Source organism: Ischnura elegans, chromosome 4, assembly GCF_921293095.1.
Source record: "Ischnura elegans chromosome 4, ioIscEleg1.1, whole genome shotgun sequence".
Classification (NCBI taxonomy): Eukaryota; Metazoa; Arthropoda; class Insecta; order Odonata; family Coenagrionidae; genus Ischnura; species Ischnura elegans.
Window position 1 is genome coordinate 41,710,627 of NC_060249.1, and position 20,068 is coordinate 41,730,694.

A 20,068-nucleotide genomic window follows, 5' to 3' on the forward strand; every position below is an offset into this window, starting at 1 on the left:
GCTTTTCCATTAGAGATTCTTCTTGTCGTGGAGGAGCTGATCATTGGTATCCCAAGCCTAAACCAGATCCTGGTAATATAACATCTCCAGATTGTTCCTGTGCAATTGGTAGTCAGCAGTGCCCTGCTGGAGCTGGTGGGCCTCATCCTCCTCAGGCAGAGGTAAAATCAGTTTATTCATCAGAAAGCCTCAAGCGCATCATTCTGCTCCACGAAGCCTGGTGTATAAATGAATATGTATTGCTATTCATGTACCAGAGATTTGAGAGCAAGACCTGCTTGAGACTGGTTAATTTGAGTGCATTTTGTGCTTTCTCACATTTACTATCAATGCATTTCACATAACATTAATTTAATTGATGATACAATTGTCCAATGCTTTTAACTGCTGTGTGTTGCATTCTTGTCACCAGTATTCTATCAGTATCTTTTCTCTATAATTCTGATGCGTTTTATGTCAGCTCCACTATTTTACGAAATGAAAAGGTTTTCAAAGGGTATGATGACAATCTTTTGATGCTGGTTTTATTCATGAAAGTACAGTCTATTTCAACAATATTTGTACCCATAATTGTAATATCATGAGCAAACGCTGATGTGCCTATAGATAAATTTTAACGTTGTCATCAAGTCGATATCTCAACCATGTAAACACATTTTATTATATATATTATTCTAGCTGACCCGGCAAACTTCGTACTGCCTAATAATCAATGAAAAGTTAAGTTACCATTTATAAATTAAGAGCAGCTATTCCCATTTTAATAATTTTTGAATTTTTATAATAAAATAAAATAACTCAATAAACCTACAAAAATAAGTACATATTATAATGGCTCGTTGGAAAGGCATTTTTAAAATTCAGTTTATCTATAAAAGGTAGCCCGGGCACGTGTATGAGGATATTTCGCTATGAAATTACTTATTTTCATATTTTAGCTTAGGAAATTTTAGGCATAGTTTTTTAAAGCCGTTAATAAAGTCAAAATTGATTCATTCATATGTTGGGCTATTTGCGTTTTTAACCGTAAAAAAAGGTTTTTAGGTCCAAATCTGTTGCGTAAACTTTCCCTGTTCTTGGGGCAAGTTCACGCAATGCTAGACCAATACTTGACTGACACTCAAAATCTCGTGAAAATAGCCCCAATGGAGCAGCATTAATAGGTCTTAACTTGTGGCGCACTAGTTATAACTCGGTTCGGAAAAATGCACCGCATTAAGTTGCCCTGGTTTACCCTTCACATTCGGGTTTATTCTCTTGAGCCAAGCGTCTTCTTATATGCAATATCATTTCTTTTGTTATCACGCGCAAGGACAAATAAAGCTGATGGTTTTCAACTCGCCAAAATATCACATATAATTGACCTTGAGAAAAATGTGGGTTTTCTAGATTCAGACCATGAACACTCGCCTTGTGATTAGATAATCGTCATTGTGAATGCATTGCAGATTGGAAATTTAATTTGCATGAACTCAAAGGGCATATATCAGTTGGAATCATGGAAATCCTCGGAATTAACTTCCTCTGCTTTGAATTTTTTTCCTTAGAGAATAGTTGCGTGAATTACATTGATTATCAGTTTTATTTAAGCACTCACATATAATAATAATAATAATAATATTTATTATACGGACAAATGTCCTTTTACAAAAAATTACCATAGAAATTGTTACATTGAAATAAAATACAAATGAAAGTAAAGTTACACATTTTGGCGAACAAATTTTTTGAATGCATTTTGGGATAAATGAAAAATATCTGATGAGTTACAATGTTTGTTAAAATCCCACATTATCTGAAAAACTGGTAGGTGAAACATGTAATTGGTTCTCAAATGCGGAATATGAAAAAGGAAGTGACATCTGGAGTGAACTGATGGAACCCTTAGGTTAATTAATGATAAAAGATAAGAACACTTAATGTGATTATTAAGCAATGAGTGTAAAAATATTAGTCCTATTTGTTTTCTACGTGCAGAAAGGGTGTGGATATTGAGTACTTTCAAAATATTGTCATATTCACCACTTTCCCTTACCATTCCGGCCTTAAAGGCCACAAATCTAAGAAATTTATTTTGAACCTTCTCTAGGCCTAACTCATATTTATGATAGAATGGAAACCAAATCATAGAGCAATATTCCAGAATCGGTCTAACTAGGGTGATGTATAGGAGTCTAACACAAGCCATATTATTAGTCTCTGGAATTGCGAAAAATGAAGCCGAGAGTTTTGTAAGCTTTTGTAATTGTAACTTCAATGTGGCTGTTAAAAGTTAAATCAGGGTCAAATATTACTCCCAGGTCAAGTTTCTGATTCACTCTAACAAGGTCTTGTCCAGACATAGAGTAATCGACAAGAACCGGAATCTTAGATTTACAAAAGGTTAGTACATTACATTTACTAATATTTAAATGCAAGGCATTCATTTTACACCATTCGGAAATATTTGTCAGACATCTTTGAAGTACAAGAGCATCTGCATAAGAGTCTATAGTGTGAAACAACTTTATGTCATCAGCATACATAAGATAATTAACAGGTTTAATTACAATTCCAATATCATTAATAAAAATTAGAAATAGAATTGGTCCTAAATGTGACCCCTGGGGGACACCAGATACAGCTTTGATACACAACACAATACACAATAGTAATTATACTGCAATGAGGATATATCAACAATTTGCTCGATTCGTTGACTGGAACATGATCATAAACGATAGTCAAGCTTGGAGATTTATTTACACACACGGTCATGATGTGTTTGTTGAGAACTCAACTCAAGCTGGCCTTAGCTAAAAATAAATTATTATAATATTACCTATTTTGATATTTTTAATAGGTTTTATAACTACTTATATGTGTTTAATTTTGTTATGAAGCTCAGTCATAAATCAAATGATAAAAACAAATCATCTAGTTCTGACTGACTTGACAGCTTTTGCAGTGTTACCAACTACTAAAAAAATACCATTAAGATTAGTCTATAGTGTGAAGAGTCTATAGTGTGAAACAACTTTATGTCATCAGCATACATAAGATAATTAACAGGTTTAATTACAGTTCCAATATCATTAATAAAAATTAGAAATGGAATTGGTCCTAAATGTGACCCCTGGGGGACACCAGATAGAGCTTTGATACACAACACAATACACAATAGTAATTATACTGCAATGAGGATATATCAACAATTTGCTCGATTCGTTGACTGGAACATGATCATAAACGATAGTCAAGCTTGGAGATTTATTTACACACACGGTCATGATGTGTTTGTTGAGAACTCAACTCAAGCTGGCCTTAGCTAAAAATAAATTATTATAATATTACCTATTTTGATATTTTTAATAGGTTTTATAACTACTTATATGTGTTTAATTTTGTTATGAAGCTCAGTCATAAATCAAATGATAAAAACAAATCATCTAGTTCTGACCGACTTGACAGCTTTTGCAGTGTTACCAACTACTAAAAAAATACCATTAAGATCGAGATTAATTTTTTTGTGAACTTTTCCTATTTTTTAGTGTTTATTCTGTTATCTGGTCCTGAGACGAATCCAAAGAACCTAATATCATTAAAATCGGTGCAGCCGTTCTCGAGGTATAAATGGTGTAACTAACACGACTTTCAATTTCATTTTATACGTATAGATAGCATGTTTATCTGGACTCCGAGATTTTGCTTTTCACAAAAAAAATTGGTGCCTCTACTACCAATCAATGTGATGAAAGCTTCAAAGTCTGTCACATGTTTATTTACTTTAATACTATGTATCATGCTAAGTCCCTTCATAATATAGAATAGGATGGATAGTTAAAAGATCTCTGTAAAAGAAGTAGATAGATATGACATCTATGGCATCAAGTGAAGCACAGCAATGGTTTTTAGCAGGCAATCATTCCTGCCGTGCCTGCTTTTACTAGACTTTCTAAAGACTTTGAATGTCATTTGCTGGTGTTCACCTCATGTAAATTGTATTAATTCTTGCAGTCCTACAGGAAGAGCGTACTGCTTTTAGCAGAGCTGAAAATTTTTATTTTTTCACTGGCTATGAAAAATGTTAAATGTCAATTTATACTCGGACAGTGGCAAATATGCACTCCAGACATGGTAAACTTTTGATAGAGATAAGAAAAAAATTGGAAGCTCTCCAATCATACCCTCATTATTTGTGACACCTCTGCATCAAGTATAGGTGGATTTATTTTGAAAACTGATTTTATTTAGCATGTATATTTAAGCCCCTAAAGAAGGTAATCGGAGGATCAATAGACCACTGCCCATTTTGATTGCTGTAGTTTTGCTGAAAGATATTCTAGTGATATGAAAAGTATAGAGGTGTATTGAGGTTTCCCCTGACTTAATAGATAAATGCAAATTATTTATAAATTACATGATTTTTAATGATTAAAGAAAGAAAGTATTGCTTAAAGGTTGTTTTCCTCTATTTTAAATGTAGTTAATTATTTTCTTTACAAAGGCTTGCACTGGGGATTATATGCTGAATATGACTGGGAGGAATGTATCAGACTGGCTGGTGAAAACAAGTAAAGATTATTTCAAAATGAGGCAAGTATAATTTTATAGCTATTTCTCTCTCTCTCTCTGTAGATAAGTAATTATTCCCTGAGTTTATGAAAGGGTGTCTTTACAGTCAGCATGGCTACCCTGTACAATTATGTAGTTACTGAATGTTCCAAAAACTCATGATGATAATATGCCCCCTTGCATTGGGGAGCAGAAAGAAGGAAGTTAGAGGGCAAAAAGGGGATTTGTGTTCATTTACGTACTGGATGCCAGAATCAGTACTGTTTTTATCAGTCTATCCCTAATGGCCGTATGCTCTGTATAGGGTCAATCCATTTCAAATCACCCAGGCAATGTTGCTCAACATTTTTAATTTTCTTGATTTTTTAATCATGAGTTCCCTATAGGTAGGCAGTCACAAATCACTATTTGAAAAAAATTTAGAAGCCATATTTTTTTTTTGGCAGCCATTTTTAAAAGGGCGGCTGGGCAAATTTTGATGAAAAACGTGGGTTGCATAAAGTTAAATTTCGAAGCTATTTTAAAAGATATCAGAATAATTCAAAAACCAGTGAGTTTAGCATGAAATGAGCTATAGGAATTCATTGTTTTAATTTCTCTATCATGAAAGAGAGTCAGTCAAACTCTTTCTGCAAAAACCCGGGAAAAATTTGTCAATATTAACTTTTTAAGACCTAAAATTTTTATGTTGGGAATGAGACTCACTAATCAAATTTTATTTCTGTGTTAAATACTTAAATAACTATTTGCAGCATAAGTTTTAGTTCTGAGAAGGCACTCCTTTTTTTGATACGGGCTATCAAAAATAGCTGAAAACCTTTTAACGTCAATTTTCGTAGGTCAATATCTAAAAAGGGACTGAGTGAAAACAAGCGAAAATTTTACAAAATGTTATTTAGACACATAAGAACATCTCCAAAAAAAATTATGACTGAGACTCTCCTACATTTAGAGTAGTGGAGCAGTGAATTTCAGAAAAAAACGCTACCGTTCCATGCGCTCATGCAGTGCAAGTTAGCAAACAAGGGCTTGATTAAATAATTAAATTAGCAATAATTTTTATTTAAAACAATTACTTTACACATAAAATTTTATTTATTTATGTAGGTCTGCCTTACATTAATAATAAAAATTGATTTATAACTAGAAATCTTTTGTATCAGCAAAAAAACTATTGAATTATAACATATCAAGAAGTTAATGCACTTATGTTTACAAAAAGTATTTATTTCATCTATTGTACTAAAAAACCATGCATATCAATATGTGTAGAATATAAAAATATGCAAGAATGCATTTGCAAGTGAATAAACTTTCTCAATTGACATATCAAGTATCATGTGTCATTAAGTCAGTGAGAGTTTTGCAACTGTAGTCTTAAATTCTCCCATCTACAACACTTTGTACAACCATTACAAGAAAATAAGAACTAAGTTCTCAAAAAAAGGGCTTGCAATTTTATACAATTGACAATGGTCAAATGTTGTATAAATCGTTACATGCATAAAATAATCTTTTTTTCTAATTTTAAATTACAATGGACATTGATTACAAGATGCAAAAAGTCTAAATCTTCACCTTACTGATACATTTGTAAACACCACTTGAGTGCAGTGTGCACGCAGTTATTTTTCCCCAATGAACTTAGATGCTAGAAAATTCAGTAGTCTGATGATCATGAAATGCTGACCCTTTCGAAGTGACAAAGCATCTTATTTGATTGGAACTTATGGGGACATATCTGTGGTAGGTTCTTGTTCCTTTTACGGGTAAACAGCATGCAAATCTCTGATTTAGTTTTTTTTTAATATTTTCAATTTCAGAAGAAGAAACAAATATATATTTAATTCCACTAATATTCTCTGAACAGTAATTGTACATATCATACGCGGTAAGGATCTGATTGGAGTATGGTCTTTGAAGTGAAACTCGTGTGACTTCTCGTTTTGTTGTTCCCCCTATCCCATCGCAAGAATTCTTTCCATGCGATGAGGCAAAGAAATTCCACTCTGCTGGTACACCAAAATCATTTTCATGTTGACAGAGGTTAATGAAGTTGTTCTTATTTTTGTACTGGCCGCTTGCACCATCACTAAAGTAAATGATCATTTCAGCGTTAGATATGATATTTTTAATTTCCCTAATCAGGTGATGTTGAAAAGTGTACACAGCTGTAGTGTTATGAGCAAGGTGGTCACTAATTACACAAATTGATTTGCAACATAACTTTTCATCTTTTTTAAAGTATATGACAAATGGATGAAGTGTCGCTTGCTTATTAGTCCAGTGAAAACTTTGAATCTCATCCTGAACTGTAAATGTATAGTTTTCGGCAAAGTCACCAACCACCAAACACTGGGTTTCTGTCAGATTTTCTTTTGTTTCCTTGAAATACTGAGCTTGAGCTTTTGAGATAAAGTGATGGGATTTTAAAAGCACAAGCTTATCAACAAGAGAATACAAAAATTCTTCACTGGGCATTATCTGTGTAATGAGCTCTGCTCTATCGGTTTGAACCCACTGTTTGAAAATTACTTCTTCAGGCAACATGTCTAGTTCATTTTTTAAGATATCAAGTGGGATATCTGGCCCAGGACATTCTGCACAGGTATTTAGCATACATTTTTCATTGTCAATGTCACAAACCATGAAAGCTATTAGGTCTTTATAACTTGCATTAAACTTTGCTCCTTCTATCATAAGCTTCACATTTTGATGATGCTTGCAAACACACACACTATGAGTTCCTGATGAACCTGGAAGAACGCACCACTTTGGTCGTTGAGCGCAAAACATTGAGCGCCCAATTTTGTGTTCTGGGTATTTCTGTTTATAGAGGCTGTAGAGCTCATTCAGTGAGAGAAGAATTAACCTTTTCTGCTTCTGCACCTTAACATTTTTAATCACAGTTGAAACACACTCCTTTTTACCTGGACATAAGCGACTATTTTCATCATCCTCATAAAATTCTTTAACACTGTTAATAATAACTTCACTTATTTTGTTGCCTTGTCTTTTTGAAAGATGTGGGAAGATACCTTGATCCTTTACTAGCTGCCTAGTTAATTTCACCATGTATTCAGATGCACCAAATTCCTCTATTATTTTTTTCTTTGACCATGATCTTGGCAAGAGGCTAATTATCTTAATTTTATCGTCTTTACTGGAATCTTTGAATTTTTCTTTCAGTTGGGTAATAAGCATATCATACTCACTTTGTTCGTTTTCTGTACAATTAGGATTTTGAGCCTTTAAGTCATTTTGGAAAGATTCTTCCAATTTTCGCTTGACTGCACTTGTAATTTTATCAGTTTTTCTATGTAAAGCTGACAGTCGCTGTTCAGTGTTGAATTTTGTTATTTTACACAAAGGAGATAATTCCAAAGTTTCGCAAATGGATTCTACTTGTTGCAAAGGATTATACTCAACAAACTCAAAAGGCTCAGGAAGAAATACTGGGTCATTTTCAACACTATTTACCCCTTCTTCTGGTTTATTTACAAATATTTTTGATGCACAGGTTGGACATAAAGCTTGTCCAGGAATTAGGTCAATATCAACATTTTTTTTCTTTGAAAGGTGTTCAATTAGAATTTTACGCAAACCATTTTTAACTGTTTTTTTGTGAGCACCGAATGGGTCACAACATTTTTTTCCAAAAATGTGATAGTATTTTTCTAAATATTTATCCCTGTGGTAATGGCAAATGTTTGTAATTTCCTTCGAAACTCTTAATTTAAGCAACAATTGTTCTTCCGGTGGCATGTCACTCACTCTTATTAATTCTGCAGGCACTTCTTTCTTGTAGTGTTGTTTATGGCACTGTTCACTTAATAGTTCACCCACAAAACAACTCATACTGAATCCTTCACCACAGAACAATGAAAATCCAATTTTAAAACTACCTGGACAGGACACGTTCTTTAGTCAAAGATCAACTGAGATTCACTTCTTCTGCGATAGCATCCTCACTTAACGAAGCCATGGTCAGAACTGAGGGGCATTAGGTTTCTTTTCATTTGAGCTGAGTTTTGCCTCCTCGCCATATGAGATAGGAAAAGTGTGAGAGTGCCTGTGACCACCCACAAACAGAACTGAGGGGGATTAATTTTCTTTTCATTTGAGCTGAGCTTCGCCCCCTTGCCATGTGAGATAGGAAAAGCGTGAGCTTGTGTGTGACCACACAGAAAGAAATATCGCCATTAATGTGACAGTCACTCTAAATAACACAGGACAGGCCTAGGGTTTTCGTATCACACCATTTCAAAACTGGCCCTCCCAAAAATTCCATCGTAATAGCTTAGAAATCTTCTCTCATTATTTCTCAGTTTATGTGCCACGCTGGAACAAAGCACCTTATTGTCTCGGGATTTTAGCTTATGGTGACGACGTTCTGCTTCTTCTTAATGAAACGAGAGATAGGAAGGTAGCTTGGGCTAGCAAAGATAAACACTCTCAAGATAAAACAGATGCCTATGAAGCTCAAAAGGCTGCCCCAAACACACCAGGGCAGGCCGGGCGGATTTGGCCGGTTTATGAAGGAGCGACTTAAATGGCGGCGGCCGGTTTCGGCCGGGTTAGGACGGAGCGGAGAATGAGGCATTTAAACTTCAATAGGGAGAGGATTAAAGCTTTTCATCCTCCTGGATCAGCAGGTAATTACTTTAATTGCTTTTACCCATTCAATCCTTCCCCTACCCTGCTACCCCTTAGTATCCCCCCTCCCTTAACTCTCCCTGGTCCCCTTCCAGCATATTCATGCTTTTGTTCCCAAAGCTGAAGGTGGTAGTGCCACCAAAAATTTAAATTCTGTGGTTTGAGTGTTTCTTTTATCATATGCCTTGAGCCTGACCTGGATGCTGATTGACTCATTTTTAATATTGGATACATTTTACATAAATTATATACAATTTTTAAATCTGTACACAAGGTGTACTATACCATAAAATGTTTGTTTTTTTTTCAAACGATACACATAAGTATATAATCAGTTTACTATTCACTACCAGGGTTGAGATCAATTTATAAATAATTGATTACGTAGTTGTAGGCTGTACAAAGTGTTGTAAATGGGAGAATTTAAGACTACAGTTGCAAAACTCTCACTGACTTAATGACACATGATACTTGATATGTCAATTGAGAAAGTTTATTCACTTGCAAATGCATTCTTGCATATTTTTATATTCTACACATATTGATATGCATGGTTTTTTAGTACAATAGATGAAATAAATACTTTTTGTAAACATAAGTGCATTAACTTCTTGATATGTTATAATTCAATAGTTTTTTTGCTGATACAAAAGATTTCTAGTTATAAATCAATTTTTATTATTAATGTAAGGCAGACCTACATAAATAAATAAAATTTTATGTGTAAAGTAATTGTTTTAAATAAAAATTATTGCTAATTTAATTATTTAATCAAGCCCTTGTTTGCTAACTTGCACTGCATGAGCGCATGGAACGGTAGCGTTTTTTTCTGAAATTCACTGCTCCACTACTCTAAATGTAGGAGAGTCTCAGTCATAATTTTTTTTGGAGATGTTCTTATGTGTCTAAATAACATTTTGTAAAATTTTCGCTTGTTTTCACTCAGTCCCTTTTTAGATATTGACCTACGAAAATTGACGTTAAAAGGTTTTCAGCTATTTTTGATAGCCCGTATCAAAAAAAGGAGTGCCTTCTCAGAACTAAAACTTATGCTGCAAATAGTTATTTAAGTATTTAACACAGAAATAAAATTTGATTAGTGAGTCTCATTCCCAACATAAAAATTTTAGGTCTTAAAAAGTTAATATTGACAAATTTTTCCCGGGTTTTTGCAGAAAGAGTTTGACTGACTCTCTTTCATGATAGAGAAATTAAAACAATGAATTCCTATAGCTCATTTCATGCTAAACTCACTGGTTTTTGAATTATTCTGATATCTTTTAAAATAGCTTCGAAATTTAACTTTATGCAACCCACGTTTTTCATCAAAATTTGCCCAGCCGCCCTTTTAAAAATGGCTGCCAAAAAAAAAATATGGCTTCTAAATTTTTTTCAAATAGTGATTTGTGACTGCCTACCTATAGGGAACTCATGATTAAAAAATCAAGAAAATTAAAAATGTTGAGCAACAAATTTTATTTATATTGGGTGATTTGAAATGGATTGACCCTATATTAATGTCATTAATGATGCTTCTATTGTTGAATATGATACATATTTCTTTTATGTCATTGGTTTCTTTCTTCTATGTACAGATATGGTGGATTTCAATTTGGGATGAAAAACAACCTCACACTAAGGGTGGGGAATCTTGGAAGTTTATTTTCAAATTATTTCAGTAACATAACTCAGTTTACTGATTTTGTGAATGGCACCAGATCTCTGTTTAAAGATAAAGATATATACAACAACATTAAGGTAGGTGAAGCCTCAAGTATCTATAACCCATGTATGACACAAATATAACTAAGCATATACCTTGACTTCATTATTAATAAATATCTTATTATTTTGGAGGTATGTAGTTCATTATTTTTCATATTTGGTGTTATGCTGGAATCTTTTATATTATAAGTGTTAATTTAAAAAAATCCAAAGTAATTGTTTGTATACATGCATGTTTATTTAAAAAATCCTTGCTTCTAAAGTTGTGTGGATTATTGTTAATTTTAATTAAATGGCTTGTGGCTGAGCTTTAAGCCAACAAGTGCATCCGTAGGGTTGCTAATGGTGGGCTAACCTATAGATATAGAGGTTTGCTGTGCTATAAGCGAGTTTACTTGTCAAATAAGCAGTCATGGACAAAAAGCGGCAACATTCGGAGGTGGTATGAGTCTATCTCTGGGTAAGATAGGCCATCTAAATGATACATTGAGCCTGTGAAAATGCCGTGACTTGGCGACAGGAAATTGCCAACAATTATGCCTCCCATCACATGGGGTAGTGGGCAGCAGCTCTTTTTTGTATGGGTGAAGGTGCAGATCACAATGTTCTGTACAGCGACACTCATTTCACTGAAGTCATGTTAACATTTACTTTTATGGCTGTAGTACTGCAATGTGGAAGGCAAGAGGAAACCATTTCACATTATGGATTTCTCTCAGGTAAAACATTCCGAATATCCTCGTCTCCCATTGGGCTCTCCAGGCAGGGACTACCCGAGAGTGTAAATTGGTCAGCTGTGATAAATTTTTCATACTTCGCTATGAAAAGGCTAGTACATAGGATAGAGGAATGGAAAGATGCATCAAACCAATCTTATGATTGTTGACTAATGATGATGACAATGAAATTAATTGGAAAATGGACCAAATACAAAATTTATATTTATGTACTTTCATATTTAACTGAATCCTCAAATATATCATTAAGATGGCAGGAAACTCTTAGAATGAAGAGCTCAAAGAATACCTTCTTCGTGATTAGCTTTTCTGTTACCAGTCTCGTTCCTAATTTGAAAGAATTCAATACTGTTTCAATGAATGGGTTTTTTCTCTTTTTCAGTTGATTATTTATAGATAACTTTACTTTGATTTTGTACATATATGCTGTGGTTTATCAATCCATCAGGCTTCTTTTAATTCTTCCTTAGGTTTGGTTCAATAATAAAGGCTGGGCCTCATCTGTGTCATACATGAGTGCCATTAGCAATGTTGTCCTGCGTGCATCAATGCCTGAGAAACCAGGTGTATATTCTGACCACTATGGAATCCAAGTGATCAATCATCCAATGAACTTCACTGATGTTCAGATGTCTCAGGAACTCTTGTAAGTATAAATCATTTATTTAATGAAAACATATTATTATAATTTCAATATTTTGACACTAAGGCTAATTGACCAAGTGCCAATGTTTCTATAATATCCATCTGATATCCATCAAATGGTGTGAAAGTTTTTAATTTCGTTCAAATCAGCATCCATCGAAGAAGTAGAGAATTGATGATTGCATTCAAAAAAATTTTAAGCCAAGTATTTTTCACCCAGTTAGGATTTTTGCCAGTGATTCTGTGATTTGGTAATATTAAAAATTAATTTTTAAGCCTTTAAAAACTACTGTGTATTCATTTATTATTTTTTTTATTTTAGCAAGCAGTCTGGAATTAGTTTGCTTCATGCAATTTCTGTGATATTTGCCCTAAGTTTTGTTCCTGCCTCCTTTGTGGTGTTCCTCATTGAAGAGAGATCGTCTAAATCCAAGCATTTGCAGATGGTGTCAGGAGTTCATCCAACTATTTACTGGATTGCTTCATATGCATGGGATTCAGTGAGTAAATGATTTTCTGTGAACTACATATTAAGCTTTGAACAGTTCAAAAACTAGCAGTTGTCTCTTCACTATTTGTATTACACTGAAACATACAAAATGTTTCAACACCACCATGGCACAAGGTGATCCAATGATTATTTGATAGTTCTCTAATTTATGGAAATTTCAATGAGTCAAACTATATATGTACTGAATACATTTAAAGGATTTTAAACCTCTTGAAAAGAAACTGGTAAAAAGTTTAATAGGCCATTATTTTCTGCCTAGATAGTGGCTATCAGATTTAGACTAAGTACATTTTAGGAAATAGAATAGAATAGATATTTATTATGCTCTCGGAAAAAACCCTTGGAGCAAAAACACAATTTACAATAAAATGACTCATCAAAGCATGTTCATGTTCCATGAAGCAAAGTTCATGAAAAATGTCAAGTAAAGTTGTTTGATACACACATATAAAAAAGAAATAACACGCAACAAGGATTGAAATTTGACATCATAGGCAGACAGAATATTGGGCAATAGTACATAATACATAATAATAATACGTAATAGGCTGTATTTTTCGTGGGAGTTTTATTTTAGCTCTCCACTGAGTAAATCCATGTATAATTTAATTTTAAAAGCATGGATGGAGCCCTTCTGTCTAAGATCCTCAGGGAGAGAATTCCAAAATTTTGATCCCGTTATCAGAAATTATTTCTGGTAGATATTAGTACGTGGAGTAGGATAGCATAAATAGTCCTTTTTGTGAGATGACATATGGGTACGGTTACTGATCTGTTCATAAAGATTTCCCGGAGATAATTAGGGATTCTCTCTCTGAAAATCTTAAAAAGAAGAGCACCGAGTAGATAATATAGGAAATAGTACAGTACAAATATGATTATTCTGAAGTTAGAGGAACTAAAAGGAAGCAGATGTCTGTTCTGCACATATTTTATTTGTGTGGGATGGGATTTTCAAACATTAAAATGAAAAACAAGGTACTTTCCGTATAAATAAAGACTAAAATATTATTTATACCTGTGACAAAAATATTTTTTCCTTTTTTATTTAGATGAATTACTTGGTATCTGCCACATTGTGCATTTTCATTTTCCTGGCTTTTGATGAGCAAGCATATGTGTCAGAAAAGAACATCAAAGGACTGATTCTTTTGCTGGTCCTCTATGGGTAAGTTCTCAAAAAATACTGTCAATTACATGCATTCATTCTCCAGAATTGTGCATTTCATAGAATTATTTAGATCTAAATATTTATTTAGTTTGCAAATGCCGTAGAACCCTAAAATTGTATTTGTATTTATTTGCCACTCTGCCATCTCAAAAAAGTCTTAGCTTTGCAGCCACACTCTTACTTAAAAATAAATAATATCTACCAATTTTTTTAATTCTGGAAAATAATTTTTTAGGCACTGCATGAAACAAGCATATAGCAGCTAAGCTGATTGATTTTCTAAAGGAAAATTTCATCCTTGATAAAATTAATTGTTTGAGGCGTAACTTGGTGAAAGCGATTCATAATTAAATTAAGAAAGAAGAACTTAGTACTTTCACATTAATATTTATTCACGACCATGGTTTCAACGTTAGACGTCCCCCCATAAGGGAGCCTCCTCCCCCTAACTTCTTCCATACCACATGACCAAGGTTTTTTCCCCCCTCCCTCTTCTCTGTTAACCAATCCGTTCAACCTAATTACCTTCCTCCCTACCCCTCCTTGCCTGGTATAAAAGGATGTGATGGACCTCTGTAGAGTTCACCTGAGGATGACGTCTAACGTTGAAACCATGGTCGTGAATAAATATTAATGTGAAAGTACAAAGTTCTTCATCCTTGATGTAAATAATTTTTTAGAATTCTAATGAAAAGTTAGGTTATTGAGTAAACTGTGTTGGTTTCATGGCTTTGATTTTCAAATAAAGCCTTAAATTTATTTTAAATATATTTTTGCTGAACCTGCTAAAAAGTGGATTTATGAAAGTGTCACCATCTGTTGAATCCATTGCAAAAAAAACACCTGATCTGTTTATCTTGGATGCCCTTTTTTTCAAATTGGTGCATCTTGAATCCAAATTCTGTCAGCTCTGTAATAGCTCACCATTCTTTAAAAAATAGCATATGGTGTGTGACATATTGACTGTACGCAAGGGCAACAAGAGGTACCCATGAATGTCCTTCCAAATATTTCCAATTAAGAATGAAGTGAATTGAGCTTTGTGCTTTTTAGTATTGTGAAGATTCTTGTTTCCTCTCGTTGGTCCTGCACACAGGCAATGGCAACTGGCAAGGTGAGCCGTAGGATTTTAGGAAATTGGATAGGCGAGCCGTTCCCAAACTAATACTAGTTAGATTCTTAGTGAGCCAAAGTGATAATTTTCTTAATGAATATATGCTATTCATTATATGTATTGTTTTTAAATATGTATTTTGCTATGAAAGTTATTTACCATCTAATGTAGAATTCTGTTTATAAATATGAAATACATACATATTTATTGGGCCAATGAGTCGTAGGTAATCTAAACTTTCTGTTGTTCCAGGTGGGCCAGCATTCCTCTTATGTACCCAGCCAGTTTCCTTTTTTCAATACCTAGCTCTGCTTTTGTAGCCCTTGGCTGTGCTAATCTATTCATTGGAATTGTTACTACTGTAGCTACTTTCGTCCTGGAAATATTTGATGATGAGGTTTGTATGATGTTTATGATATTACTAAGTGCATTTCAGTTACATGCAGTCCACCTTATGTTCAAATAAAATAAAATGGAAAATTCTGTTGAAATGGGGTTCATGTGCATTATTATCCTCTGTTACGTTAACATTTAACTTTTACAGGAACTTCAATACATAGCATCTATAATTAGAGAAGTGTTTTTGATATTTCCTCATTTTTGCCTTGGGCAAGGTCTGATGAAAATGGCTACACATCATATGGCCCAACAGTCTTTACATTCCCTCGGTGAGTTAACCTCCTGCTAAAACTTATCAATCTGTTTAACTATAAATAATCTTTAACGATTATTATTCCAATTGTTTAATCTTAATGACTTTTATTCTTTTTAGGGTTGGAAATCAATTTTAACCTGTTTGAATGGGACTTTTTGGGGAAAAACCTTTTCTCTATGTTCATTGCTGGATTCGTCTTTTTTGGCTTAAACTTGGCTGTGGAGTATCAAGTGTTACTCAATGTTTGGAATAAATTTAGGGTAAGTAGATGATTTTCAATGTGATGATTGAAAATACTGTACTATGTATCTGAATTTTTTCAGCATCTTGGATTTCAGCAATAATTATTTTTCCACTTTTTCAGCTTTTTTGTAGGGGACGCCAAGGTATTCCTCTTATTGAAGATGAAGAAGAGGATGTTGCCAAAGAAAGAAGAAGAGTACTTTCTAATGGTGCTGATGATGATATTTTACGTTTAGAAAATTTAACTAAGGTATGCATATTTATTGAGTATGTTCAAATTGATGAATCGATTTAACAGTAAGTTTTAATCTCTAATTTTTATTAGAAATAATTTCCTCTTACAAAGACAGGTTTGAATCAGGGTTTTACATTTTGAAATTTAAAAAAATGGTCTTAAAAAATCTTAAATTTTGTGGGACTTGATAACTATAAGTTGAAAATCTACCTCTATGGTCTACCCTGTCTAAATCTACCCTGAGTCAGCAACTGATATCTTTCTCCAATGTTTTGATGTGTGACTTGTCCATCATCATCAGAGATCCAGATCTCCAAGTGCATTTCTGTCAAGATTTGCTGACTTACCAGGTACCATCTACTGCTCAAAGCAAGTTTTTATTGTGTTATTTCAAGATTATTCATTAATTCCCTCTGCCGTAGCCATTCTGAGTTACATAGTATTTGCTATAGCCATTCTGAAATGATTTAGCCGGGTGAATTGGGCTGCTGATGATGGAATGGCGCTTCGTTTCCTGTATCCCTGATGATAGTGGGTGAGTGGCATGTTGAAACATTGGAGGAAGATATGAAAGGACCTAAAAGTATGAAAACTGAGAGAGATTTTGCTCAAATTATTTGCTGGGAAAGCACAGCATTGTACTTTTGGGATTTTTAAGTTTTCTTTGATTTAAAAGTCCAAACAAGTTGTCCATTTTCATCGTTCTCTTCAGAACTGAAGACTTACACGCATGATGTCACTCATTATTTTCGGATGTTGTGTAGAAAATAGCTATGAGTAACTCTCAGAATCATGAATTTCATAGGAATAATGAAATAATTATTTATCAATGTGTCATTTAATTTTTTGCCCTTTTTGTAACATTTGACGTTAGTTTTTCAAGCTAACTTTGAAGCAGTTTATGAATTATTGCTTAGTATTTTTTTGCAGTGTTGCTTACATATTTTAATAAATCCCTATTTTTCTGTATTATCTCAATAGGTGTATCCCTCTGGGATGAGGCCTGCAGTTGATCAGCTGTGTATGGGTGTTAGATGGGGAGAATGCTTTGGGCTCCTTGGTTTGAATGGAGCAGGAAAAACCACTACTTTTAAGGTACCTCTATACAGCCTTAGTCTCTCTTCTGATAGCCTTCGTTTTCAGCTCTGGAACTGTTCATGCCATATCATTCTCAAGCAAGTTTTTATGATTTGCTATTTCACTTACATTTGAATTAGCTTTTCTTTAATATAGACCCTAACTCCTGTCTGATATTCAGATGCTGACTGGTGACACCCACCCTACCAGTGGAAACGCATATGTTTGTGGACGGAGCATACTGCCATCATCTAAGACTGGTTGCGGGTTGAGCAGTGGTTCACCAGATGGAGAACTTGCAGATGTGCGGAGGCGTCAATTGGGATACTGTCCTCAGTTTGATGCCCTAGATCCGCTCCTTACTGCTCGGGAGCATTTGACTCTGTACTCACGGCTGCGGGGTGTGCCATCAAAACATGTACAAAGAGTATGCATCATTTCAAATCTTTTCTATATTATATCAACATTAAATAGCATGCAATGTATATGTGTATTAAAATCATATTGTATTATTAGCTTTTAGTGCCATGTTTATTTTTGTGTGCTTGTCTTAAACATAAAAGTGCTCATACTTGATCAAAAGCACAACTTTGCTGATAACAGTTTTTACAAACTGTACCCTTTGTACCTACTTTGCTGTATTGTACTGTGCAACAAATTTTCCCATCAATTTGTTGCTCAGTGATTGTAATTTTTGATCACGAGTTAGCTGAGTAATCCCAGATTTATCCATTTTCAAAGGGATTGCATGAAATTAAAATGTATGATTATATTTGAAAACATCTATTCCTGTGGTTTTCACACTCTTTTTTATTTTCCTAATTATGATAATTCAAGTAAATTATTTAATCCTTTTTGATCTGAGATTATATTATTAATTTAAAATATCATATATATTTACACCATTCCTTGTGTATGTATTCATTTCATATACAGAGGCTTTAAATTTATGTTTTTCCTTTATATCCTCTTTTATGTCTTGTTGAGCTGTTAAATCAGTTTACTTTTACTTCACTTTGCAGTTGGTGGATGAAGGTTTAAAGAGGTTGGGCCTTGGACGTTATGCTGATCGACTAGCTGGAACTTACTCAGGAGGGAATAAACGAAAACTCTCCACTGCCATTGCATTGGTTGGGGATCCTCCTCTTGTCTTTTTGGTGAGATGTAATAATTTAGCCAGCTTAAGATAATTATGTATTACAATAATGATGATTTATATGGCAGTGTGCCTGCAAACTGGGGAAATGGCAGGGAAATTTTCTGGAATCTCAGAATCTTTTTTGGAAAGTTAGAATAAACAATTAGTTAGTGCCATTCATCCCGCAGTAGAGTGTACCTTTTGTGCTCTCCTACTACATTCTACTTGCCCAGTACTACAAAGAAGAGATGTAAGTCTGTATATCAATCCACACATTCTCATTGAATGAAGACAAAATTGTAACCATAAGGAATCGTATCCTGAGTGGAGCACTTGTGATTCAATATGCTTCCAATGGGCAAGTAATAGTGTTTTAGGGCCAAGCATTTGCCTGTTATAATGTGACAAAATGTGTGCTCCCTAGTGATGGCATAAACGACTCTTTTTGTTGAGCTGCCTCACCGCTCACAGAACACCCCAGAGAGCTGCTTGCACTGTGCAACTCGGCAAAGTGTTTCTGGGTTGTGGGGAGGGGGAAGAGGGGAATGGAAGAAAGGGAGGGGAAGGTGGTGGGGGGGATTTCTTAACGAACATTTAAAATGCAACATTCCCTATATCATAATTTAAAAAATTTGTTTCAAATCAATCACATAGTTAATAATCACTATGCTTAACAGATGATATAACTTAGGAACCATTTCTGCCAATACATTACATTTTTCATGGAAGACAGACAATATGTTCCGTCGCCTGTGCTTAGAGATGAAGACAATTTTTAAAATTTCTTTGTATCAAAATATTCTCTCTGAAACTACATGATCATGTTAGCATTTCATAATTAATTTCCTCGATTAATCTCAGTTGTTCATGTTAGAACAAATTTTCATTTTTGCTTTGTATTACTTTCATAAATTTGCCATTGATGAAAACTTTTACGTGAGCATCTCCAACCCTTTTTTTGCATGATGCAAGGAAAATAGAGGAGGGAGAATTACAATGAGGGTCATATGATATTCTTTAGAGCAATACCCATGAAATGAATCACAAGAATCTTTTAAGTTACGTTAAAAGGTGAGCAGTGGGCTACTTGCGATAAGTGCCATGTGGTCGCTTTGACCTGCCAAACGTGCGATGAGCCTCACACAGAAAATGTATGTGGAAGGAGTCATGCATGCATGGAGTCTGACTTCCACCTCACATGACTCCAACACACACATTGTGCGCGGAGGGAGTCGTGATGCACCAAATAAGACTCACTCACCTCACAGCTCAGTCTGCTGAGTCTACTCACTCGCACAGAGCCCATCATTAGCGCTTCCGTATGAAAACCTGCAAACCGTGAGGTACAAGGAGTGATAAAATTTCTTTGGGCAGAAAAAAAAACTCCGCACCAGATATCCATCATGAATTGTGTGCCACATTGGAGAGGTTTTGAACAGATTTTTGACAGAACAGGAGAGTTTTTATACAAATTAAAATGGGATATGTGTCAAAATCCTCCCTGCAGCCTGGATTTAGCTACTTCTGATCATCATCTGTTCACTGCAATGAAGAATTGGCATGGGGGTCAGCATTTCGCTGATGATAAGGAACTTAAAAATGCTATG

The 20,068-nt window shown here is 34.3% G+C and overlaps 1 protein-coding gene across 4 annotated transcripts in view; it reads left to right on the top strand.

Annotated features, from left to right (window-relative positions):
- Positions 1-20,068, top strand: part of LOC124157355 (phospholipid-transporting ATPase ABCA1-like) — a 127,789-nt gene that overhangs the window by 101,612 nt on the left and 6,109 nt on the right. For all 4 annotated transcript variants that reach the window (XM_046532015.1, XM_046532014.1, XM_046532017.1 and 1 more), the window contains 13 exons: positions 14-161; positions 4,487-4,575; positions 10,806-10,968; positions 12,143-12,318; positions 12,640-12,817; positions 13,881-13,996; positions 15,366-15,510; positions 15,658-15,781; positions 15,886-16,028; positions 16,133-16,261; positions 17,228-17,341; positions 17,505-17,750; positions 18,346-18,480. In XM_046532015.1, the coding sequence (XP_046387971.1) occupies positions 14-161; positions 4,487-4,575; positions 10,806-10,968; positions 12,143-12,318; positions 12,640-12,817; positions 13,881-13,996; positions 15,366-15,510; positions 15,658-15,781; positions 15,886-16,028; positions 16,133-16,261; positions 17,228-17,341; positions 17,505-17,750; positions 18,346-18,480 (1,906 nt within the window). The remainder of the gene's footprint in view (positions 1-13; positions 162-4,486; positions 4,576-10,805; positions 10,969-12,142; positions 12,319-12,639; positions 12,818-13,880; positions 13,997-15,365; positions 15,511-15,657; positions 15,782-15,885; positions 16,029-16,132; positions 16,262-17,227; positions 17,342-17,504; positions 17,751-18,345; positions 18,481-20,068) is intronic.